The sequence below is a fragment of the Micropterus dolomieu genome, linkage group LG22, assembly GCF_021292245.1.
Source record: "Micropterus dolomieu isolate WLL.071019.BEF.003 ecotype Adirondacks linkage group LG22, ASM2129224v1, whole genome shotgun sequence".
Classification (NCBI taxonomy): domain Eukaryota; kingdom Metazoa; phylum Chordata; class Actinopteri; order Centrarchiformes; family Centrarchidae; genus Micropterus; species Micropterus dolomieu.
The window spans coordinates 24,255,707-24,281,334 of NC_060171.1; the positions used below are offsets into that span (position 1 = coordinate 24,255,707).

General features: G+C 45.2%; 1 protein-coding gene across 4 annotated transcripts in view; it reads left to right on the plus strand.

Moving 5' to 3' along the window:
• Positions 1-23,643, plus strand: part of dusp8a (dual specificity phosphatase 8a) — a 40,740-nt gene extending 17,097 nt beyond the window's left edge. For 2 of the 4 annotated variants that reach the window (XM_046038094.1, XM_046038095.1), the window contains exons 4-7: positions 20,118-20,284; positions 20,401-20,560; positions 20,904-21,027; positions 21,622-23,643. In XM_046038094.1, coding sequence (XP_045894050.1) covers positions 20,118-20,284; positions 20,401-20,560; positions 20,904-21,027; positions 21,622-22,873 — 1,703 coding nt within the window. In that variant the 3' untranslated portion in view covers positions 22,874-23,643. Of the gene's footprint in view, positions 1-13,677; positions 14,471-15,027; positions 15,113-20,117; positions 20,285-20,400; positions 20,561-20,903; positions 21,028-21,621 lie in introns of those variants that run through there. The other 2 variants (XM_046038096.1, XM_046038097.1) reach the window with 2 other exon arrangements.
• Positions 23,644-25,628: the final 1,985 nt, after the last annotated feature.

The following is a 25,628-nucleotide window of genomic DNA, read 5'->3' on the forward strand; positions in this document are numbered from 1 at the left end:
CTCCTCCCCACAGTTCTCTGCCTCTGCTGGGAGATTAGCGCTTTTCCCTGAGTCATTCATACACGCCGAGGATTGCCCTGAAAGCACCCAGGCTCCACAATTAGTCACAGAGATATGTACTGAGCACATGCTTAGGCTGGGCACACCCGCATGTACTGTGTGCGCACTCACGACCATGTTCGATATCATCAGCACAATCTCGCTGATTGTCTACAGAAGCCGGGACTCCCTCTTTTTTTGATCAGACATCATACCCTTCTTAATGAAAGACCCCTTGTCAGCGATTCCCTCTTAATCAGTCTCCTCAGCTCGCTCTCCCTACGTTTCTTCAGGGGAAAGAAAAGAGGACACACTTCTTCCATTTCTGTCCCGGCTTTTCTGCTGTTTCCACGACAACAGTGGCAGATTCCCCAGAAGGACTCAGCCAATGGCGCTGGCTGTTGTTTGGGTGGTTGTATTATTGGGGTCAGTGGAGCTAGCACCGTGTCTGTGATGTTTATAATGTTTATATGTGTGTATGTGGGTGGGCAGATGGGGGGGGGGGGGGGGGGGGGTGATAACATGTCAATGAGTGCTGCTGGATCTGTGTGTGTGTGTCGAGGGAAGCTGCAGAGTTTTCATTGGGGGGGATTGTGTGAGAGACAAGAAGAGGAAATGGTTGCCAGGGATTTTTTAAGGCTTTTGAACAGTGCTTCTTAAATTATTTTAATTAACAAAACATGATGGCAATTTGTAAAATTACATTTACAAATTACCATCATGTTTAATCATGGTTTTGTACATTCTTTGCTTTGCAATCAACAAAAGCAAGGAGCATGTGGTCAACAAGGGGGGCTGTCTTGCTATTTGGGGTACAAAGAATCTTTGTGTGTGTGTGTGTGTGTGTGTGTGTGTTTTTTGAACAAACACCATATCAAGCAGGCTCCGAGGTAAGGGGTCATGCTGTACCATCGTGATCTCTTCACACACCAGCCACCTCAAGACAGACAGTATTTTTTTTAACATTTCACTGCTGAAATGATTAGTCAGATTTACAGAAATATATTGGCTATTGTCCATAATGTCAAACAATTTCTGGTTCCAGCTGCTCAATTGTTGCTTTTTTTTCTCTCTTTTTTCGATCATTGTAAAATGAAAATATTTGGGTTTTAGACTATTGGTCAGACAAAACGAGTTATTTGAAGACATCACCAAATGCTCTAAAATATTATTCGTTTTTTCCTTCCTTCCTTTTTCTCTGTTTTTCACCTCATTCCTGGTTTTGCTAGGCTTTACTCCCCCTCTCACATTCTTAAAGATTCAAGGTACTTTAAAATTGCAAACAGTAATCCTCCTTCTCTCTTTCTCCCCATTCATTCTCTGCCCTCCCTCTCCCCCATCTCCCTCTTTTCCAGCTCTTCTGCAGCACCTCTACTGAACCTCTGATTTATGATGCTAATAATTCCTACGATGACTTATTTTCAGCCTCACGTATGCAGACCAAACACACGCGCACAATACACACCGTAACATTGCTGCAAATCATGTGAGTGGTAGTCACATGATTTGCAGGAGGGTCAGAAAGAGAGATGAAAAGAAAATAATCCATAAATGGGATGGACAGGGTGAATAAAAGAATAATTACTGAGCTTGCTATCTGGGTGGAAGAGGATTTTCTGCCTTATCTGTTTCTTATGCAGAAGCTTGCTAAAGTGAGATTAGGGCACAGTTAGCAGAGACACAAAGCAGGTTTATGTTTTTTCATATTTTAAAGCTACATTTTGATGACTTCAACATAAACTAGGGGAATTAATTGCAGGAAAGATGGGCATTTGGCAGATAATCTGCTTGAATGACATGCTACACAACCTAAATGCATGTACTGGGAATGTATTGATCTAAAAAACAATTGGTGACTCTTCTTATGTTTCTCTCCATTCACTAAATAATCAATAACTCCGGCTTGGAGAGCACACCACTTCCTAAATGTGGATGATGTCATGGAGCAAGCCATGTTCCAATAGGTCCATTGATTTTGTGAATGAGACAAGTAGCTGTGCTGGGTAGCGAATGACTTTCACCCTGTGTTTACTTTGAAATGTATATTTACACAGGATGTGGTGTTGGTAGCAGTGGGGAAATGTTTATGCGTGCGCGCTCATGTGAATGCATGCGTTCGCATGGGTCCTGCTTGTGTACGCATGTATGTTTGCGTTATTACTTCATCTACTGTGTGAAAGTGTTTGTGAGAAACTTGTCTCTCTGAGTACAGCCATATTTTTTTACCACAGCAATGATCTCACCCAGTTGGAGCTCAGGCTGATGTGTCTTGCCTTTTTCAGAGTTCTGACTTTGTGTGTGTGTGTGTGTGTTTGTGTATTTTTTTTAATTTTTTTGTAGAGGAGGACATCGCTTGGTTGGAGCCAGCTGCCTCCCCAGTGGGTCTGAAGTTTGCGTGTTTCCCACCAATCCACAGCACACAGCCAAACCAAAAACAACAGAGACTGCCTGCTAGTGTGTAGCTAGGTGGTATGTTAGTTGATGCCAACTGCGTAGCTACGTCATGCGTCACATCGGCTCTGATGTAGGCCTGCCAGTATGAAATGTTTTGATGTTGGCCTCTTAACCTCATGTTCTAGTTTTAGCAGAAGACGCTGCAGAGACTGAACAGAAAGATAATAATGATCAAAAAGTGAAAAGAGAGAGAGAGAGAAAAGAAAGTGTGGAAATAATGCCCTCATGTACTGCAGATGAAAAGATAGTTGGATAATGGTTTCAAAAGGATGTGAGGTGGTGATAAAAATGACAATGCATTTTATTCATAGTGCACATGTTTTGTTGAAGTTCTGTAAAAACTGACAACCGGACATTAGTTTTAACAGGAAAATGGAACAAGTGCAAAAAAAAGATTATAAGAGGGGCTGATAGGAAACAGAGTTAGGTCATGAAAGAGGAAATTAAGGTGTAGGAACGGGGATGCAGGTGTGTATTTCATCCATCTTGTGTGTGTGTGTGTGTGTAGTTTGCAGATGTGCAAGACTGCTCCTAATCTTCCCCAGCGCCATCTGCCAGTGTTTTTCGCAGGGTTACTAAAGCGCCACACGACTGGGTCAAAGTGATAGAGCGAAAGGAGAGAAACGCATGACAGAGATGAGTTGTGACGACATGACGTGTCTAGATTCTCTGCACTGGGGAAACTGAGAGGGCAGCGTGTACATGCATCTGAGCATTGCCTTAACTCACAGTCCCCAGTTATCATTTGTCAAGAATAAATGTCAAACACTAGTTCCAAATTCCTAAATGTGAGGATTTCCTGCTTCTTTGTTTTATAGATTTGAATATTGAATGTATTTGGGGTTTGCGCTGTTGGTCAGACAAAACAAGCCATTTAGAGAGAGCATATAGTGAAAATGCTCACCATATGGGTGGAGCATTTTCACTTTTTTCAGACACTTATAGACTAAATGATTAGTCCAGAAATCCACATATTAATTGATAATGAAATTGATTGTTAGTTTATGAACTAGCTGTTCACCAGGTGATTTGTCCACAAGGTGCAATCCAGATAGGTATGTAGATCTGACCTAACCTCCTCGTGTCACCGCTAAACAAGCTTGGTGAGATTTGGGCGGTGTCGACGTCCAAACTACATACTAACAAAGTCAAACCAGGTTTGAATATGTAGTGCTGTCTCAGTAAAAAGTGATAAAGTGTACTCAGATTAAAGTATACTTACATATTTGAACTTCACTTCATTTTCTGAGCTGTCTGCTTAGATCCTCACAAATGGGAAGATATGTAGTACACTGTGATGACTGAATTTAAGACATAGTATGTAACTGGGACAGTTTGGTTTTTACAGGTTAGCTCGCTGACTCCCACGCTGTCAGCCGGCCAGCTCAATGCAAAAGCATACAGGATGAGACATGGCGATGACAGACTGATGGGAGGTATTAGGAGATGAAAGGTCCCGCTCTCTCTCTCTCTCTCTCTCTCTCTCGCTCTTTCTCTCGTTTTCTTTCTTTCGCTCGCTCTGTCTTTCTCTCACACACACTAAAAACACACACAGGAGCTGCTGCGTATCCCGGGGCTTTGAAGAGATCAGGTTAGGGTGTGACTGCACAGACAGAGGTACAAAGGTCAATTCAGTTATGTCATTCTGCTGTGCTGTTATACAACGGGGCGGCCCTTGTGCATGCGTGCATGTGTGTGTGCGTGTGTGGATCAGAAAGAAGCTGAAAAAGTGAGGTAATCGTGGGAGGCCGAATCTCACAATGCAGCCGTTCACAGAGACATTCCAATGAGCTACATAAGGAGGTCTGTTTGTATCAGTGTGTACGTGTGTTTTTGTGTGTGTGTGCGCATGTCTGCATGAATATGTGCATATGAAGTAGTGCGTGCACGCGCATGAGGCAATGTTTGAGAGTGCATGTGTGAGAAAAAGAAAAAGACAAAACAGAAGGAGGAGAGCTATTGAGGAGATGAGGTAATACTCTTTAGACATTTCATCCTGAGTGTGTGTGTGTGTGTGTGTGTGTGTGTGTGTGTGGTCGAAGAGCTCATTCAGTGAGGCGGGCCGTTGTGCTGACCTGTACTGTGTTCGTCAGCCTCTTCGGAGCTGAAAGTCTTGCTTCTTCTTCTCCCTCCGGAGCCCAGCAGGAAGTCATAATCTGAACAAGCATGAGGAGAGAAAGCCACCAGAATCTCTGCCAGAACAAACGCACACACATGTGCATGCACACCTGCAGAGCTGTTAAGTGCAAGTGTGTGCGGGATGCTCTGACAGACATAAATCATAAATTTTTTGGGAATAAAAACGCTTTTAGAGAAAGTGCATTTTCTTGAGGACCCAAAGGTGCTGCCTGCATCTCTAGTCTTGCCGTTTATACCTTCGTGATGACCATCAGGTTGACATGACCAAATGAGCTGTGTAATCAGTGTTTGAGTGACATTTATTTACCATTCTGTGCCTCCAGGTGTGTTGTGATTGGCCACAGTGTAGGTCAGAGAGGTTGCACATGTGCCTGGGGTCCATGTTCTCCCTTCCTCCAGCCGTCTTCGTCTTTCCGTCATCCCCCACTTAACCTCATAATCTGTCCTCTCTGCACCTCCTTGCCCCTTTCTCCTCCTTTCCCTCCCCTTCCATCTGATCCCTCTCCATTACGCTGTGGGGAGCTCCAGCAGATCAATGATTTCATTGAGAAGGAGCCAGTGGTGCCATTAGGAGGTGAGCTCACCTTCCCCGGGGAGATCTGACACATTATTCTCAATGACCTCGCCTTCCTTTCCACCTCTCCTTCCACCTCTCCTTCCATCTTCCATCTCTCCTTCAGCCCCTGTCCCCCCCCCCCCCCCCCCCCCCTTCTGTTTGACAGTGCTGAGAACAGAGCTCTATTTTTAGGCCCAGACTCCTGCGGTCGTCACATCTGGCGCCAGTGGCCTCTGCTCTCTCACCCTGGCCTGTAGATACACAAACACACATGCACGCACACACACACACACACTGGCCCCACCCCAGCATGCACCAACGGAGCAAAAGGTCAAAGAAAATGGCTTACAAAAATATCTATGACATCACCTCCCTGCTCTGAAAAGCATTACAGACTTTGAGAAGCCTTGGAGCTGCAGGGTGACACGATGCCGTGTTTTGCAGTCACTCTGCGGGTATGCTCCTTTTTTTTAGGCACACACCTTGATGATGTATTGTGCAAATGTTTAAATTTCACACACTCCTGCAAGCAAGCAAATACATGCACATGTGGTCACACAAAAACACACACACACAGACACACATATAATATGAAAACAGGGCCCAGAGGAGGCCTGTACTGAGTTTTATGTAACAATGTTCTGTTTCTGCCAGTGTTCTCACCCCCTCCCTCGTCTGTCTCATTGGCCTCACATGATGAGCTTGATGTCATTTTCCCCTTCTTTCCCTCAAAACCGGAGAACAAAACAGGCCACCGTGTGTGTGTGTGTGTGTGTGTGTGTGTGTGTGTGTTTATGTGAGCCACTGCCAAATGTTTCCACCATGACGTGATCTCCCTGCTCTGCTTGCCTCCTGCTCCTCTTCCCGTTCTCCTCCATCACTCAGAGTCCCTTGCTGGCTCGAAAGGGGCCACACACACAAGAACACAAGTGAAATATAGTCATACATATATACTCTTGCATGCAAAGATGCACGCGGAGGAGATATGCATAAATTCCATTTAATGCGGCTAAACATTAGAGCTGGTCAGACACACAGACATACATTTAATTTTTTTTCCTACAAGATGCAGTTTGCCTGTTTTTTAAGAAGTGAAGTTTGCGGAGAAATCATGTGGGACAGTGCTTTTACCACACTGCCTTAAATACTTCTACCGTAGTTGTTTAAGCTGCGTTGTGTATACATCCATTTCACAGTACATACCTTCTGGCTCCTGCTGCATTTGAAATCTATCTAGAGGCCTTTTGAACATCCCAACCCACCCCTGTCATGCATTCATCCAGCGTGGAATAAAAATAGTTTGTTTAAACTGTTACCTAGGCAGTGTCAACACATCAGGTCAACAGGAGCTGAAGTTGAACAGCCCGCTATCCCGGGCCGGTTTCTCCGCGCTACGCCCCTCATCAGCACCTCATAACTCGAACCGCACCATGAATTTGGGCCAAGTGCTTCGTAGTTTGGTTGCTGCGCCATCAGTTTACTGCTGCAGCATTTATTCTGATGACTCTGACACACATGTGGAGTGGAAATTTCCAAAGGCAGAAGAAAAGGGGAAGGATTAGCTAAAAATTATGCTAGTTTATCCTACCCAGAGCTGGCTTGCATCCACCAGATTCCATTCATGCTCGGACTGCCCACTGCCGATCCTGTCATAGCGTCATTCCCTGGAACAATGGTGGATGTTTATCAGCGTGCTGTCTTGGTGTACTTTATCTCCGGTATGCTGCTTCCTTACTTACCTAATTGATTGCCATGTTTTTTCTCAGCAGCTTTAATCAGATTTAGTCTGCACCGCCGCCATGTGGATGAGGTTCTATTTCTTGGCAGTTTTTTGAAGTGTGTTACAGTATGAGAATATCTATTTTAAAGTGCAGTTTGCTGTCAATCTCCCCCAAAAAGACAGTGGGATTTTCTTTTTCAGCTCACTGGTACAGGGGTGGACTAGTTGCCTGTAGTAGAGCAGAGAGTTTAAATCCTCAGCGGTTTAACACTTCCTGGTATGTACACAGACTTGTAACAGAGGTCTTATTACTGTAAATACATGCTGACCACACAAACTTTTGGGCTGAACCTCTGGGGCTGCGGCTGCTTCCTGATGAACGCGGGAGATTTTCCATTGCCACAGCAACAGGCTAATTTTGTTCAAGGCAAGCCCAAGGCCCCAGATTGAGGAATGCAGCAGTTTGTGATCATTCCCGGACCTCCTGATATCTCCCCCTCTGCACACAACATAAACACACTCAGAGAGTCGCACATACACACATGCACAGATAAAGGCAGCCTACAGAGAGGCTGCTTCCCCTTCTGTTGTGTAACTATTTCCTGTTTCTGCGAAAAGTGACATCGGGGCTCCCCAGGGTGAAAGAGGGCGACGCCTAGGGAACTCAGCAGGTATGTGGACAAATTTGCGTCATGAGTGTTTGGGCATTTATACGTTAACATGATGAACACTTGATTTTGATTCAGGAAAAGCTCACAAGTCCCGCCGTCAGCTTTAAAAATAATTTAAAAGACATTACGAAGGCGTTGGCAGGGCACACAGAAACGGCTTGCCCAGTTCCTCTCACGACATTGCGTCATTCTTTCTCTATTGTTCTTCTGTAGCTGGTGAAGTGATGTCACTGGAGTGTTGTGGATGTGACATATTCACGTACGCACACACACACACTCTGTCTCCAGGGCCTTTAATGTCAGGAAAACGACCCTGACCCCGAGTGTAGCGATAGCCGCTGTCACCATGTCCTGTACGCCCAAATACAATCTCCAGGGTGTAACGCCTAACTGCTGCTGCATGTCTGTGTGTGCAAGAGGACACTGCTGAGTGACTAAAAGTTTGTCTCATCTTCAATGCATATAATAGTTTTTTCTACAACAAAAAAAACCTATTTGTTCAGGAAAATGTTAGCTCACTAGAACATCAGCAGATATATGACATTTCCGTCTCTGTTTGGAAATGAATGATCTGAAAATCATTCTTTCCTCCAGCAGTGATACGCATTTCAGGTCAGAGGAAAAACTGGGACTCTTTCACCGTGCCATGAGTCATGCTGCATGTGCTGATGAGATAATAGGAGTTGCTGTGTAAAAGAATATTGTGGGGAAACTGATCATACCACTAAGCAACAGGCACAGACCGACACTCTGGATAGACTACAGAGAAACACAATCTGAGCTAATTGTGAGACAGGTATACAGGATGCTGGTAGATACAGAGCAGTGTGTGTGTGTGACCAACAGGGGACCAGATGGCTTCCAGCACTGGTGTCAGGACAGTGTGTCTGTCAGCCTGCCTGCTGCGCTGCTAGGAGCTAATTAACACTGAACTGATCTGAGACCTGCCTGTCAGTTTGCATGTAGCAGCAGTGCAAGCTCATTAAAAACAAACTGATGCCGCTGTCAGCTCCTCTCTGTTGGAGCTGCACAGCTATTACACTGACGTGTGTGTGTCAGACAGTCCTTTATGCACGAGACAGTGAGAGAGAGGGGGGTTGAGGTGTGTTACTTCATGTGCTTCAAGGAAAATCTGTGCATCCCAGCTCAGGCCATTAGCATTTAGAAAGAAATAACCATCCGTTATGCTCAAGTGAACCTGTGAAGACAAACTCACCTCTGGGGAAATCAGAGGAGGGCAGAGAGTAACCTCTCTTTTTACAAACACACACACACACACACACACACACACACACACACACACACACACACACACACACACACACACACACACACACACACACAGTCGTTAGTATGCATGCTGTATACAACCTCAGAAAACAGCTGTGAGGCGTCTCACTCTTGGCTAAAATGAACATTAACTTTATGCTCTCACACTTTTACACAAAGTGAATGCACAGGCTTTATATGTATGCAAAGATACTGTAAGCACATGCCTGCGGGGGCCAGCAGCATTTCATATTGAGGCTTAACAGCCCCCCTTTTTATTCCACACACACACTGCTGAACATCTCCAACTGGGATTTTTAAGTAGTTCATCTGGTTTATGAGGGCCCGTCTGGTCCTGAAAGCCCCCCTTGGCGTGTTTGATAGCTTACCCTCTTCCCTCCTGTGTGTGTGTGTATGTGTGTGTGTGTGTGTGTGTCTTTTGTATATGTGCTTAGTGTTTATACAGTATCTGTGTGTAAACTAATTTTTTCCCCCAGTGAGATAGATTTACTGGTGCAGTAGCCCAGGGTGCTGAGCTCCTCCAGGGGGTTAAGTTGTTTGGAGGGCAGGGGGTCTGCTGCATGACTGATGCGTGCAGGCCTCCCTCCAGGCTGCACAGATAGAGATGAAACTATCTCATGCATGAGCATACAAACATGGCCAAGTAGTGCATCAGGGCTCCCTTAATCTCATACACCCTCCTCCCGCTGGTCTTCACATCTAAGAAGCCCCTTTCCTCCATCTCCCTCTGGTGTCCTTTTTTTTCACCTCCTCGGAAAAATCGTGTGTGACGGGGTGTAAATTGAGGAAGGGAGTTTTTATAAATGCAGGTGAGCAGGCACATGGATTAGGAGAGAGTACTGGCACACACACTTACACTAGTGCTAGTTATTGTTTGGATTATTTTTTATATCTGTGCAATATGATAAATGAGTTTCAAAATAATATAATGGAAGTTTTCTATCTATCGGTGCATCAGCGTTAAATTGAGAAATTTGCCTAAGTAAAATAAAGTATTAAATTGTAAAACATTTCCCAATTTAGATCAACAAAAGTTTTTTTTGAAGAATAAAATAAGTAGCCTTAGAATCTGTCCATGCTGTAGATGGCAACTGTCAATACTTGACACTTTTTGATACTTGATACTACATTTCCATCAGTACTGAGGTTCGATACCGAGACCCTAACATACACACACACACACACTCACACCATTACCCTCTGCACCATTAATGTCCCTTTGCGAGATGACTACATCATTTGAGCTACTATCTCCCTATGGATTCAAACACCCCCTCATTACTTCAAGCACCCCCAGCTACCTTATCTCCACCTCCTCTCCGCCTGCCCTCCCCCAACCTCAATTGCTCCATCCATCCTCCCCTCTCCTTCCCTTGGTGACTACCTCACCCCCCAGGCATGGCAGCTGTGTTCTCCTGTAGGCATTACATCACTGCAAGAGCAGCCTTGTTACTGATCCCCGACAACCAGCGCTATCAACACACACACACACACACACACACACACACAGACACACATACACGTGCACATGCACATATACTTGTGTTTGCACACATTGGAGCAAATAACTGTCTACCCTGCCTCGAACTCCTGTAGGAATGTCTTTCTCTTACCTTACGCCGTTCATCCTTGTCACACATGGTTGCAACACGCACTCGCTCATAAGGATGAATTCAAACACACATAAACTCACAGTCTTCATCACCCTAACCTGCCCTATCCGGGGAATGACGTCTCTCCTTCCTGTGATATCCTGACAGATGATCTGTGGTGTAGAATGGCACTCCTGTCGCTGCCTGTCTAACCAGGGAGAGAAGGGGGTACTGGTGTTGACAAAATATTTTAAATTAAAAATATTTTATTTAAATTATGACACGTAGGTACAACCCTACATGGAACAGTTTTACATAGAATATACGATACATCTAGATAGAGTGTTAAGAAATTATTGTTTGCCTTGGTCATTTTACACTGAGATGCTGTGTTTCACCTCATCCTATATCCTTAGAAATGACATTTTACAAAAGTCACTGACTTCATTTTGTTTCACAGTCCACATGACCGTGAGTGTTGAACGTGGTTCAAAAGTCTCTGTTTTAAGGGTTCAAAAACACCAGAGTAGTGTGGATGCTAGGTGTAAACGTGACAAAGGTTATGCGTTTTAAAACAACAATGTGTTGGTATGGATATAGCCCCAGTACATAATATAATTGCTTCCACAACAGCTCACAAACACAAAACTAGATTATAATGTGAAAAAACATTGAATCCAAACATGCATGTCCTCGTCTCTGCAGTAGTCAGGTGCAGATAAAGTCTTTCATATGTTCATCTACCACCAACACTCTTAACACCCATTGCTCGTACATGAGCGATATTCGTTCTCTATTTCTGTTTGCAACATTCACAGCACACTTAGTGGCTTTCCGTGCAGAGAGGCTGTGCCATGTTGCTCTTGTCTACAAAGCCCCTTTTGCCTTCACGCACCTTCTCTCTTTCTGCCTTAGACCGCTATCTCATACTCATCTGCACTTCTCCCCCTGTCTTTTTTGGCTGGTCCCTGTGTGTGTGTGTGTGTGTGTGTGTGTGTGTGTAAACTGTGCGTTGTCCCAGTAACAAGACCTCTCCCATAAAAGCACGCTCTAAATCTAAGAGATGTCAGAGAAGGTTGGTGCTCGGAGTGACCCTCCTACCTATTTCTGTCGCAGCAGGGCAAACATGTGCAGTCAATAAAGAAGGCCTGGCTGTCATTTATAGCGTCTTGGCTGTAATCCTCTAATTAACACACCTACTATTCTGAGCCTTGTTACCCTGCTGAGGACTAGAGGAGGAGGAGAGGGGTATACAAAGAGCGAGGGCATGGTGTTTGCATTGGGAACTCAAAAGAGTTTGACCATTAAAACATTGCTGCCTACTTTGTTTTGTTGCTGCTGGCGTCCACTGGTGTGGGTTTGCAGGTGTTAGGAAATTGTGTGTTTCAAAGCTGGTTTTGTGGCTTTGAGCCACACAGACAGAGCAACTAAACCGAGGTGTGGATTCAAACCGGGGTGATGATCAGTGTGTTTTAAGTGTAGTGACCCCAGGTGACCACTGTGGAGTGCCACACCTGCTCCAACCAACTGCAGACGAGGAAAAAAGTGTGTGTGTGTGCGCGTGCTTCCTTGTGTGCGAGTGTGTCTGTATTCTGAATGTGTGTTTGTTCTTGGGTCTTTATCCTCCCAAAACCAATGTCTGCATTTTTCACCAAGCTCATCATCGCCAAGTGACCTATTTCCTCTCCCGCTCTCTCTCTCAGTGACCCGCAGTTGAATAGAGGGTGACGTAAGGCTGTTCTCACCCGTGTGTGATCATTCAGGGGTCTACAGTGATGAGATGAGGTCAGTCAGTCAGCATGCAGCTGGCCCCCTAACCAGACAGCCTGTATAAGCTTATTTGCCTTTTTTTGGAGCTGGGCTCGCTGTGGTGATGACTTAATTTAAGTGAAGCCCATCTGACCTGGTTTGAATGGGACCAGTGGACCGTGATGTCTCAACCTGAGGCTGAGCATACAGTGAGACATATTTGACTGACTTCACGGCTGTTTTAAGGAATATGTGCATTTTATTATCAGCAAGAAGCCGACAAAGATATTGCCATTTTAAATTTGTTGATTATACAAACCAAAATGAAGTGGTCTCCTATGTTAAGGTGCTTCATTTTGCGTTTTGTGCTTTAAAATGTATTTATAACACCTGTACGTGCATAATAATTAGATAACTTTCCGTTAACATTCAGTCTCCTCCAGCGGTTATGTTAAGTCCTGTGCTGCTTTCTCTCCATAGCTGGACTTGTGGCCTACATGTTTGCCATTCCATAGTAAAGTACCGGGAGTCTGTGGCTTGTCAAATTGGTTATGGCTGCAGACCACAAGCTTGTTTGGTCTTCTCATCACCTCTAGTTGTCCCTTCCTCTTTTGTCTGCTTTCTTTCCCCCCTACTCCCCACCTCATCTCTACAGCGTCGCTTTCTTTCTCCTCTCCTCTCTACCTTTTTATCCTCAAACATGGGAACACAGTGTCCAAACACAGGCGAGTTAGACATGAACCAGCGCAGGAAACATGGTGAAGTCACACACATTCCCTCACCTTCAGAGACAAATCAGCTTTCAACACACTGACACAGTCTTAATCCCCCTTGCACTTTGCAGCTACAGTACATTTAAGGCAATCAACCTGATGTAGGTATTCAGCATCTTGCTGATACACTGAAGAGCTTTAATAAAGGAGCAGAACTCTTTTTACTTTAAAAAATTTAAAATGAATTAAATATGAAAATTAAATAGGACAGTTGAATAGCATAATTCATACTCGTATTTATTGCTTTGAAACTATCAAGTTCACAAACCCACAGCAAACATGAATCATCTTTCATATTAAGAAGCACCTTGTCACGCTCATCAACAGAGGCCTCTTTTTATAAGCCAAACATTTTCCTCTCTTCCCTGTAATCAACAACATAGAGACTATTCACTCTTGCTGCAGTGTGTATGTATCTGCTAACCAGGCCGATAGCTGTGTCTTAGCCTCCGTCATCCCCTGATAGAGCCCTGCTCTTCAGCTAGGCCCCTGAGGTGGCCGCATATTTGTTGGGTGAGTAAGGAATGTGGTTACATGCCTTAGACATTAGCTATGACGGAGCGCTGGCTCCACTAGAGAGGGAGGGTGCAAGGGAGGTAGCAGAGGAGAAGGAGGGAGGGAGGGAGGGAGTGTAGAGTCTGAGATCACAGCAAGTGAGCTCATTCACCCCCAGAGCTCGAGGAGAGAGTGCAGCTCCGTCATTCTCTTTGCTGAGAGAGAGAGAGAGAGAGAGAGAGAGAGAGGAGAAGGGAGGGAGAGAGAGGGGAGGAGTGTAAGCCAGCAACTGAGCGAATGAGAGACAAGGAGAGTGGAACAGCACAACAATAGTGGGTTGCTCTTCTGGCTGTGGACTCACAGAGACAGAGAGAGCGCTCAGAGAGACACAGAGGCTCTGTAAACCAGCTGCAGGCTCATTACAGCTGGCTTATTACGTACAGGCAATACAGACCACTCGCTTTTCTTCTTCCTCCTGCTCTCTGAGTGGCGACCATTCTTCAGAAAACCACAGAATTACTAAAGATTGATGCAGGAGCATTTTAGGAATTTTTGTGGTCATTGCATGGGATTTTTGGCCGTAGGAGTGTGTGCACAGACATTTTGGACTAGTTTTTGTTGTACCGGGTCTGTTCTCTGAGGGTGAGCCCCTGGACACTGGAACAGTGGACTTGAGCAGCAGCAGCAGGAGTTTTGTGTACTTGGGATTTTTACACTCAAGCTGTGGGCTCACCGTAATCAGCCCTCTAAGGAGAACACTTCTGTTTGTTTGTTCTGACATTTTTTGTGTTGCGAGGGCTCGCTCCGTCCCTGAAATAAGGAGCACCAGAACATTTCCATCCGTGTGTGTGTGTTTGTGGGTGCGTTCTGGGGGATGCCTCTGGATGTGGTGATTACCCCAGCGGAGGACTGTTTTTGGTCGGACCTGCAGGACACAGACATGAGGCTGAAGATCAGGGTCCGTCGAATGAAGGAGGGGAGAGAGCTACGAGGTGTGTATCCACCTGGACTCAGAGGAGGAGAAATGTGTGTGTGTGTGTGTGTGTGTGTGTGTGTGTGTGTGTGTGCGTGTGCGTGCAAGGATATGACAACATCCCTTTCTGACTAGTAACATGAGAATGTAGGCCTTTGTGTGAAGAGGTTACAGAGCTATGATACATGTTGAAGATGCTAAGACTATGAAGTATGATTTAATGTAATATAAACGCAGACGTTGTTGGGGATTTGGCTGCAACATACACCACTGTTGTATACAGTATGAGAAGCTGTGTATAAGGGGAAAGCCCCTGATAATGGTTTGTGCACTGCCGATGAGTAAAAAGGCACAGTCTCAGGTACTGAGGTATTCCAGTCCCGACACGCTACAAATGAGAGATAGGTGTGAATTGAATTTTAAGGATGTGTACTGGATCAATTGTGAGATTTACTGTTACAACAGGCCAAAAGAATACATCCACCCAGCCAGACCTGCTAATTGTTTCCCCACCTTTTTGTTTGTACAGTTAATGTCTTTAGAGAGTCAGAACAGGAAAGGGGAGGATTAAGAGGATGACATTATGAAGACGGGAAGCGATGAAGAGGAAAGAGAGGAGAGAAAAAGGGCTCAGGGGGAAGAATGAGAGCCATGACCCGCGGTATGACATAGTGCTTATGCTCTCTCAGCCTGTGGTCATTGAGATGTAAAACTATCACAAAGACTCTTTCTCTTTCTTCTCCTGTGCTCTTGGCTTTTCTCTCGCTCCTGCTCCCTCTCTCTGTCTCTCTCTCTCCCTCTGCAGATGGTGTCTTGTGGAGATTATGTTATCAATATGTGTGCAGTGTGCACTGCAGGTGTTTAACATAACACCTTTCACACAGAGCGATGAGGCAATGCATGAAAATTATTTTTATATGAACGCAACACACTTACATGCATAATGCACAAAATATGTGAAAGTTCTACTTTGATACGTAATTGTCATAAATGTATGAGAATGTGAGTGTAAAGTTTGTATGCAAATGTAGATGTTACGTGCACATCAGGGCATATGAGAAAGCCGGTTCAAAGCAGTTAGCACAGTAGCTCTCCACACCTGCCACACTTCACACTGTTAGGTGTGTGTTTCTTTGTACATGTGTGTGTGCGCGTGTATGCAGGTCATCTCAGCCAGGTCTTGCTGCTGGAAGTGTCAAACTTATTAGCTCAGAAAAAGCTAGCAAGAAAATCACACATTTACCATCAGCAGGTAAAAATAGAATTGTCGGTCACAGGTTATGATTTTGAGGCACTTCGACATGTCTCTGTGGAAATAGGCTACAAACCCGCCTGTAATTTACAGGAGGTCTATTTGTGGTCCTGTATTGCAATAACACAGTACTGCTGAAACAGCAGTTGATCAAAGTGACATGCTCCCGCTATCTGTCCACTAAGATAGAGGAACAATAAACAGTTTAACCATCAGCCAGGATGTCATGTTAATCATACAGTCATTCCCAGCTGTCATCAACCTGCCGCCCTGCAGGAAAAAAGATGACCTCATCCCACTAGCTCATCTATACTCTGTCAATCTACACATTTCTGACAGACGTGGCCCACTCTACCCCCCTAAATCACACACACTCCCATGGTTTCTCCAGGCTGCAGCACACCCTTTGTGGTGCTGAGTGGTACATGTGTGCAATGATGTCATGTTAGGATGTTGGTGTGGGGGGGGGGTCACATTGAGATGCTAATGTCCCCTCATAGTGGAAGGGACAGCTGGAGGGGCGCAGAGGATGGCGTCATGTCTCCCCCGATATGAACCAGAGAAGAGCGATGGAGGGAGGGATGGAGGGGAGTGGGGTATTCATTCAGGCAGATCAATGCCCCCAGGCTGTGCAAGGGTGGGTGGGTGGGTGTGTGTGTGTGTGTGTTTGTACATGCCTGCCTTGTGTGTTTCACCCCTCTGCATTAACAGATGAGTTAAAGAGGGCAACTGAAAGCTACACAGAGGCTGAAACACACACAGAGGTGAGAGGGAGAGGTTGAGCTTGTATTGTCGAGGCAGTCAATTGTACCAACAGCAGTGATGTAACAACAGAGCTCCCATTAACCATAACTTCCAGGCAGGTGTTGTGGTGTCTCTCTTTGTCCGGTCAATATCTCCGGGATTCCACATCCATTTCACCATACAGCTTTCTGCATCGATTCACGCAGCAGCATGACCCCATATGCCAGAATTTGATCCAAATATCTTCTGCTAAGCACACACTTTTCATGTCTGTGGGATGATAACCTGCACTTTTAAACTGCAATGAAAATATTAAACTAGTTAGTAGGAAATGGCTGATGAGGAGGGGGACCACTGCTTGCTACCAGCAAACAAAGGAGGCCTGAGTGCTTGGCTCTGACAGGGCAAGAGGAGAAAATAAGCAGTTGCATAAGTCATGAAGTAGGCAGAGGAAAACGGAAAAAGGAAGTCACCACTGGCAAGCGTTGCTGATGGCGACATAGTGCCCTCTTTCCTGGTTGTATGTTTACTTTCTACCCAACCTTTTCTTTTTCTTTAGTGTGTGTGTGTGTGTGTGTGTGTGTGTGTGTGTGTGTGTGTGTGTGTGTGTGTGTGTGTTCAGAACTGGGTTGGTCACATCCTGTCCAAGTAGAGTTTCCAGAAATCAAAGATGACATGACATAACGCTGTGCAAAAGATGATCTAGTCGCCCCCCCCAAAAAAATAGTCTGAACAGTGTATTTTTGTGTGGCATGACATCATCTTATTAGCGTGTGACTGCAAATGACGGCTTACCTCATTTGCCTTTATCTCCATTCAGCAGAAAATGTGTTTCTGTTCATTTTTAAATTAAACTGTAGGGTATAGGATCCAAGCTGAGACAAGCATGACGTCACCTCTTGATACTGGAGTTACCCTCATTCTTGCAGGCAGTTAGGTTTATCCCTTGAGTTTAATGTGTTAGTCTCTGCTGATTGTCACGCTGCGCTGAAGGTGAACTCATCTCTCCCAGTTGACTTTCTGATGTCATCTTCATGGACAGCTGGGCTGGTGTGTGTCACAGGGTATTTTCAGTGACCTCAGTATGGCTGCACTGTGTGTTTATGTGCATGCTTAGATGGGAATGGACGAATGTGTCATCCTTGTCTTTTGGAGAATGTGAGGCTATGTCTCTTTGGGTTATTTGGTGCTGGCTGTGTGTGTGTGTCACTGTGTTCATTTGTCCTTGTTCAGTGTGTGTGTTTGTGTGTGTGTGTATTTTTGTACCATCTTGACATCACTCGGGACACGATGAGCCAACTGTCATCAACATCACTACCCTTTCTGGTCGTCATGGCAACCTTAGGTAGAGTGGGGTCAGGTGACGAGGTGACAATAACACGCTATCTCCTGTGTGATTAACATCCATTAGCACCGGCCATGTAAAGCTTTGACTACAAGGAAGGTGTTTCTAATTGTGCTGTGGTGTGTTGACGTCATGTCACTGTAATGTAATAGCCCTTACAAAAACAGGCAGGCACACTCAGTCCTGCTCTCTTATCTCTGACTTCAGGCTCCCTTAATGCCAGTAACACCTTACTCACTCTCCCACTCACACACTCTCACAGATGCCAGTCTTCATGCTGTTTTAATGTTTGTTTCAAACGAAATGAGGTCAGCTACAGTAATCACAGCTGTAATTATTAATCCAGACACACACGAGATCAAAGGGTGAGAATATTTTAAGAACAGTATTTTCATTCATGGGTTCACTTCCCTTCATACACACAAACACACTTTCTCTTCGGTGTTAAACACACACACACAAGCACCGTCTCCACTGTGGAACGTCCTGTCTTCTGTGCTTCTAACAGCTCTCTAACAAAGGGAAATGGTTTCCTTGTGACGTGAGGCCTTTCCTGTTGATTTAATGGTGGGAACATAGCGCTTCCTCACACAGATACAGTATATGCCTGTGGTGGGGAGGGGTGGGGGGCTATATGTTGCACCATTTATTTATTTTGCACATGTGTTTGTGTGTGCACAGGCTCCACACCAGCAGCTTGGGATCTGAGAAAGCAGGAAGTAACCCTTCAAAGAACTACCCTTCCTTCATCTGTTTTATCAGTTAGTGACATTGTAGCAGCGCCCATGGGATCACTAGAAAGAGGCTCTGGTGAAAATTGTACAATTCCAGCTCAGTCTAAAGCAATGGCTGTTTTATCTACTGTTTAGTCTATACACATGCTAGTGCAGCAGCTATCCCTCTCTGTCTTTGCATTAAGCTTTCCTTCCTGTATCTTGTCAGTGATCGCTCTTTCTGCATCCATCCTCCCCTCCACTCCACCCCCCGTGTGCAGCGCTGATGTCATTGCTCCGCCGGTTGCCATTAATAGCTGGAAACAGACAACCCTTCTTCACTTTGCTCTTAAAGGGACAGTGCACCCAGTATAGCGTTTGCTCATGAGTATGCACCCAGCCTCAGAAGCTGTGGTGTTGTGAAATAGCGCGAAATACCAAAGCTGCTATCCTCAGACCTCAGATCTGCTTTTTTGATCTCATATGTGTTGAGTACACAGTCCATGCTGCTGACACTGTGCTCTGTGTGTGTGTTGGCCAGCCGTTGTTACATGAGGAGTGCAGCTGGGTGTGTGTTACAACAGGAGGCAAAGTCCTGCCTGCACTGCGCTGTGTGTGCTACTTTAGAACAGTGATGTCATGTCTCACTCACTCTCACTTTGTGACCCTGTGTGTGTGTGTGTGTGTGTGTTTGTGCTACAGATTGGGTCAGGCAGGGCTGAACCTAGATTAGGTTATAATCTCCTTTCTGGGGCTCAGGGCTTCCTTGAAGCACTCCCCTCCCTTCTACACACTCCTCAGCGAGGTCATTACCCACTCCTCAAAACACACACACACACACACACACACACACACACACACACACACACACACACACACACACACACACACACACACACACACACAAAGACACACTTCACCCCCACCCTGTAGTTATACAACCACGGTACTGCAGAGTAATGATGTGTGTGTGTGTGTGTGTGTGTGTGTGTGTGGACATGAATTACAGACAGTGAGAGTGAATACTGAACATATGTTGACTGCAAGATTATGTGGTAATGTCTTCAGATTGTGTCTTCTTGGACTGTATCATTTTGTTAATTTGTGCATGTGCAAATGTATGAACGTGTGTGTGTGTGTGTGTGTGTGTGTGTGGTTGTCAGGGGGATGTTACTGGGCCTCGGTCCTGGCCCTGCACCTGTGGCCTCTCTCATTCCCCCAGCCTGACGCAATGCACTGCTACAGGACATGAGCTCATACAGGAAACAGAGCCACACACACACACATAGACATATATGCCAAAAGTGGAGCCGCCTGCCTCTTAAAGGGCCAGACGCGCACATTCCTTGCCGCCCAGCAGTTAACCTAACTCTCATACAGAAGCACAGAGAGCCTCTTTTTTGCTCCTGTTGCACTAAGTAGGACCCAGACATTCTAGCCCAGATTCACCTCTATTGACCTGTGGAGCGTCTGTCTGCTCTGCTAATGTTGGTGCAATGTTCTTGATGAGTTCATGGGACTCTTTGCAGAGTTCCCAATGTATTGCACGACCGCTCTGTGGAAAACCATTAGTGTACCTTAACAGTTCTCTCCTTCTCTTCTTTCTCTGTAGGAGGTTTTGCTGCTTTCTCCTCCTGTTTCCCCGGCCTGTGTGAAGGGAAACCTGCCACTGCTCTGCCTATGAGCTTGTCCCAGCCCTGCTTGCCTGTGGCTAATGTAGGGCCCACTCGCATCCTGCCACACCTCTACCTGGGCTCACAGAAGGACGTCCTTAACAAGGTAGAATTTATTTTGCATCTTGTCACGCATTTTACCACAGTCATATAAAAAAAACTTGTTATTGCTACCTGGCAACAAAACATGGCCTTGATCTCATCTTATCTCTATCTCTGCAGGATCTGATGGCTCAGAATGGTATCACCTATGTGCTGAATGCCAGCAACACCTGCCCCAAGCCAGACTTCATCAGTGAGAGCCACTTTATGCGCATCCCAGTTAACGACAACTACTGTGAGAAATTGCTACCCTGGTTGGACAAAACTAATGAATTCATAGGTAAGAGGAGGGAAAATTTAATAAAACAATATTGTGTTTGGACTGATGTTGAAGATTAAGCACAATAGCCTCTAAGGGGTGGGGTCTTATAACAAAGAAAATTCATCTCAAATTATGTGTTGAAGAATGCCATGTTATTCGATACAACACATCTGCACATTGTCACAGTTAATAAACGTTCACGTGCAGCTTAGGTAACAATAGCATCAGGTAGAACACTTCTGTTCAGATGGTCCCATGTACTCTTCCAGGAAATGTCTGTTTCCTTTCAATAGACGTTGATGGTCTCCAGACACTTTATGCTAAAGATGTGTATTCATATCTGTTCGTTTCCCCCCAACAGACAAAGCTAAGGTGTCAAACTGCAGAGTCATTGTGCACTGCCTGGCTGGAATCTCGCGTTCAGCGACCATCGCCATTGCATACATCATGAAGACAATGGGCTTGTCATCAGATGATGCCTACAGGTACACTTGCTCCTCCCATCCAACACCAGCTGAGCTAAAGTGTCAGCCTGAGTAAAAAGGCAACTCACTGTTGAAAGTAATGCTAGATGTTTTTTTCATCCTGCCCCCCCAGTCGTGAGAAATTAAACTGTTAGGTGGCTGCCAGAGAGTGTGTACAAAAGACTTTGCTTTGCCTTGTCTGCACTAGAGGGTGACACAGGAGTGAATTTTCACTTCTGTCCCATCCCACTCCCACAGAAATACTCCTGTACTGTCGCAGTCCCATGAGTAAAATAAAATTCCCGTTCCATCCCAATTCCAATTTTTTTTTTTAAATTTCCTGTGACCCACAGGATTCCTGAAAAAATGTGAGCATCTAGTCCAGACAACACTAGCGCAGGATTGTGGATTGTGCATCAGTAAAACTGTTCACACCCTACGCCTAGTTCGTCTAGGGTAATTCGGACCTTAAAAAGTTCCTCAGTATCTCATGAATTCAGACAGGTTATAATGTAATACCTTAGCCACAGAAAGTACTGAAACTGTTTACAGCAGTGGCCTTGTTATAACTTCTTTCCTGTGACTAATATTTTCTAACTCTTTTACTCCTTACAGGTTTGTAAAGGACCGAAGACCGTCCATATCCCCCAACTTCAACTTCCTGGGTCAGCTTCTGGAGTTTGAGAAGGGCCTGCGATTACTGCAAGCTCTAACTTCAACCTCTGATGACAAGATCTCTGAAAACAGCACTAAGCAAAATTCAGAGGTTAATGGAGTCAGCACAGGTTTTGAGATGAACGGTCACCGTAGCAACTATGACTCATCTGTGGGAGAGCCACACATCACGACAGAACCAAAGCTGCCGTCACCCACCTCCCTCCAGCAAGGCTTCAATGGCCTCCACCTCTCTGCAGAGAGGATCATGGACACAAACCGGCTCAAACGCTCCTTCTCCCTGGACATTAAGTCTGTCTACTCCCCTAACAGTCCCCACTGCCCTAGTCTGGCACCCACACACTCTGAAGACGTCCCCAAGCTGTGCAAGCTTGACAGCCCAGGAACAGGAACCTCCAATGGTGTCTGCTCCCAATCTCCCGTCCTAGACAGCCCCAGCTCCTCTGATTCACCGTTCCCCTCACCAGGCAGCGGGGGCAGCATTGGAGGTTTGGGGCTCGGAGGAAGTGAAGGAGTCCATCGGTCTGGTTCTTCCTCATCCAGACCCAGGAGAAAACCCAAGCACTGCTCTGGCTGTTCCCCAATCCGCTCACAACCACACCAACCTCCACAGTCCCTCAGCTTGTCGCTGGACAACAAGAGCCCAAATCTGGACGAGAACCTAAAGGGCTCCCTGCTCTTGTCACTACCATCCCTGCCCACCGTGGGGTCTGGGGCCATGTGGACCAAACACAGAGACACTGTCCAGGCCACCACTCCTGTCACTCCAGTCACCCCCACTACAGATGCCCCCTGGCACTTTGGGGCAGAGGAGGGCGGTAAGGGAGAGATGGAGCTGGGAGGAGTGGTAGGCGGACGGGGAGATGAGTCGTCAATGAGGTTTGGGAGCAGCTCGGCGTATGTAGCGTTTGGGTGCAGCGAAGGTGTGCGATTACGAGACAAATCACAAAGGGAGAAGCCCTCTGCCCCACAGACGCAGAGAGACAACCGTGACTCCATGTTGTCGTCCACAGTGACCATGTCCAACAGCGCGAACACCAGCGGGCCTGCGTCAGAGAAGCAATTCAAGCGTCGCAGCTGTCAGATGGAGTTCGAGGAGGGCATCTCAGAGACGCGGTCCCGAGAAGAACTGGGGAAGATCGGGAAGCAGTCGAGCTTCTCTGGGAGCATGGAGATCATTGAGGTATCTTGACAGATAATGGGGATGGTCAAAGCCGTCCCTTGGGGGCAACAGTGGACCTGGTTAGAGGGATTGCAAGAAGAGGACATATGACGAGACGCAGAGGAGGCTTTTTTGTGCTCCTCACAGACAGTGTTATAGACTCCAACAGAGAGAAGGACAGATCGACACACAAGTGGAGCGTTAATGTGAAAAGGTTAGCAAGCAAGCTAGCATTCTCACCTGGACAGACAGAGCCTGTGACGTGGTGCTTAGCAGACCACAACCATCCTGAACTCCCATACAAATCAGAAGAAAAGTCTGGGGGGGTTGTGACTGTAGGTACTGAAACTCTTAATTTGTCTGAGCTCTGTCGCAGATGAAAAGAAATGACCGAGGGCAAGTGTCAGGTTGTATCCTAACTATATAGAATATCGTTATTTTGACAGAGTTCGGACAGAAACTGCTTGCCTGCGGTCAAATGTAATGTGTTTCAGTGGGTGTGTAGCTTGTGATTTGAACCAAGTCCCATGTTTCCTCCTAAAGCGTCACCCAAGTGTCAGAGAGCATTGCACGGCTACATGCTCACCCACTTCCCGGTGGCTCTGCCTGCTACAGACTCTGCATAACAAAATCAACAGTGGCAGACTTCTTAACAGCACCGCCTCTTCACATCAGAAGGCAGATAGACTTCATCTTAAGGTGGTACTGTATCCAAATAATGAAGGATTCTCAGCATGTTGTTGTTGCTGAAAAGACTTGAGTTGAAGACTCTTAGCGACAGGCTAAGACCCCCCCCCCCCCCCCCCCCCCCCCCCAAAAAAAAAGCACAGTGTGTCTTTCCTGACTTTTGCTCCCTTGTATCCAGTGTTAACAGCGTGATTGGACTGAGGTTTCAGGACGGTGGCAAGGGTTTGCTTTAATGGCCCTCCAGCTCCTTTATAGACCCCCATACGCCTTCCCACTGCTCCCAGTCACCAACTAAGGTCACCACTGAGCATGCACCAGAAAGGCTGACTACAGACAGACAAATACTATATATACAATATGAATATATATAGCAATTTTAATGGACTTCTTATGACCTTTTTTGTTCAGTTATAGTTTTAATTTATTGTATTGGTTCATTCTGGTAATGAGAAATAATATAATGTTTTGTGGATTTATTTCTTTTTTCTTTTGTTGAATTATTATTATAATTATTATTATTATTATTTGCTGTATGGTATTTATGAACACACACTCAAACAAATACACACATTCAACAAATTCAAGCAAGCAATATGTGCTGTTCCTTCTTTGGGGAGAGTGATGTATGACTTTGAAATGCACTTTTCTGATAACCAAGTTCAGATACCCCTTACACCCTGGCAACACAATACTCCAAAAGCCAAGTCTTGATAGTACAAATACAGAGCCTCTAGTGTGAGTTTGGATCTGCAGTCTGTATTCATGGATTGATCACAATTGAGGGCTCAAGCATTAACTATAAAAAGATTGTTTTGTTTGACTGTGTGCAGAGGAAGACAAAGTAGCCACACACAATCACTTGTATACAGTAAAACATTTTCTGCCAATGTCATGAGGGCTTGCATAACAACAACTGTATGCAAACAGATGCATGCTCTTTCACATGTTTGAGATTTAAAGACTTGCACCACCGAGTGTCCTCTCCGAGCCAGCACCAATTCATCATCATCATCATCATATCGCGTCCCACCAAAGCTGAAACAAACACACGCCCATCCCATACTGTATGCACTTATACATACTTTCACACATGTAAAGCATAGGCCCTACACACACCCTTTTGTTCATTCTCAGGGGATCTTTCAGTGAGCCAAGCCCGGCACAGGGTACACTGCTGCTGGTACATCAGCACAATGCATGTCCGTAAAAAGCTCCATCGCTTTCTCTCTGTTTCAATCTAATCTATTTTGTCTTTTTTTTGCTCTTATTTCTTATTTCCCAAAGCTTTGATAAAAAATAACATAACAAAATGGAAAGGAAGAAAAAGAGGATCTTCATATATTGAGGTGAAAGAAGCGAAAACTTTGCTCTCCTGGTGCGATATTTATTTATAATGTACAAATGTGTTGTTTTTCCTTTGACCCTTGATTAGCTTTTCTCTCTGGTGATCTTTGACCTTGGGCTGCTGCAGCTACAGTAAGTTCAGATAAATTCCTATGTTCCCCCGAGGCTCAAGCAACCTCTCCTCTCCTCACCCATCTCCCTATATTTTTAAGAAATGTTGTTAGAATTATTTATGATATGTAACAAAGATGATGCAGGCTGTCCCATTTGCTAAAATTGTCGTTATTGAATTATTATTATTATTATTATTATGTTGTGTAAATAGCAACGCATCTAAGAACACTGATGAATTTAGATGAGTTTTTAAAAGAAAATCCTGATACCTTAGGCTGCTTGATGCAAAAAATACCTCAGGTTCCATTGAAAGGCTTTTCCTTCCCCTGTACATGTTTTGTGAAAATGAGACAAAAATACAGACATGACAAAATACAAACTCTTCTCTGTTTCTTCTTCTTGTGTGCCTGCATGGGGGCTGAGTGGGGCTTGGAAGGGGATTCCGCAGAACAGACCAACAACACATTATGACATCCCGAGTTCTGGATTCTGATTATTGATTTTGTGTTTAACCAACTCCACTCTGACCACATAACACAGCTTTATTGATTTTTTATTTTTTTTTCTCTGTGCCAGATGCTTCAATATACTGATGGGATGGTGAATTATTTAATAGAGAAGATGTGTTGAAAATAACTTT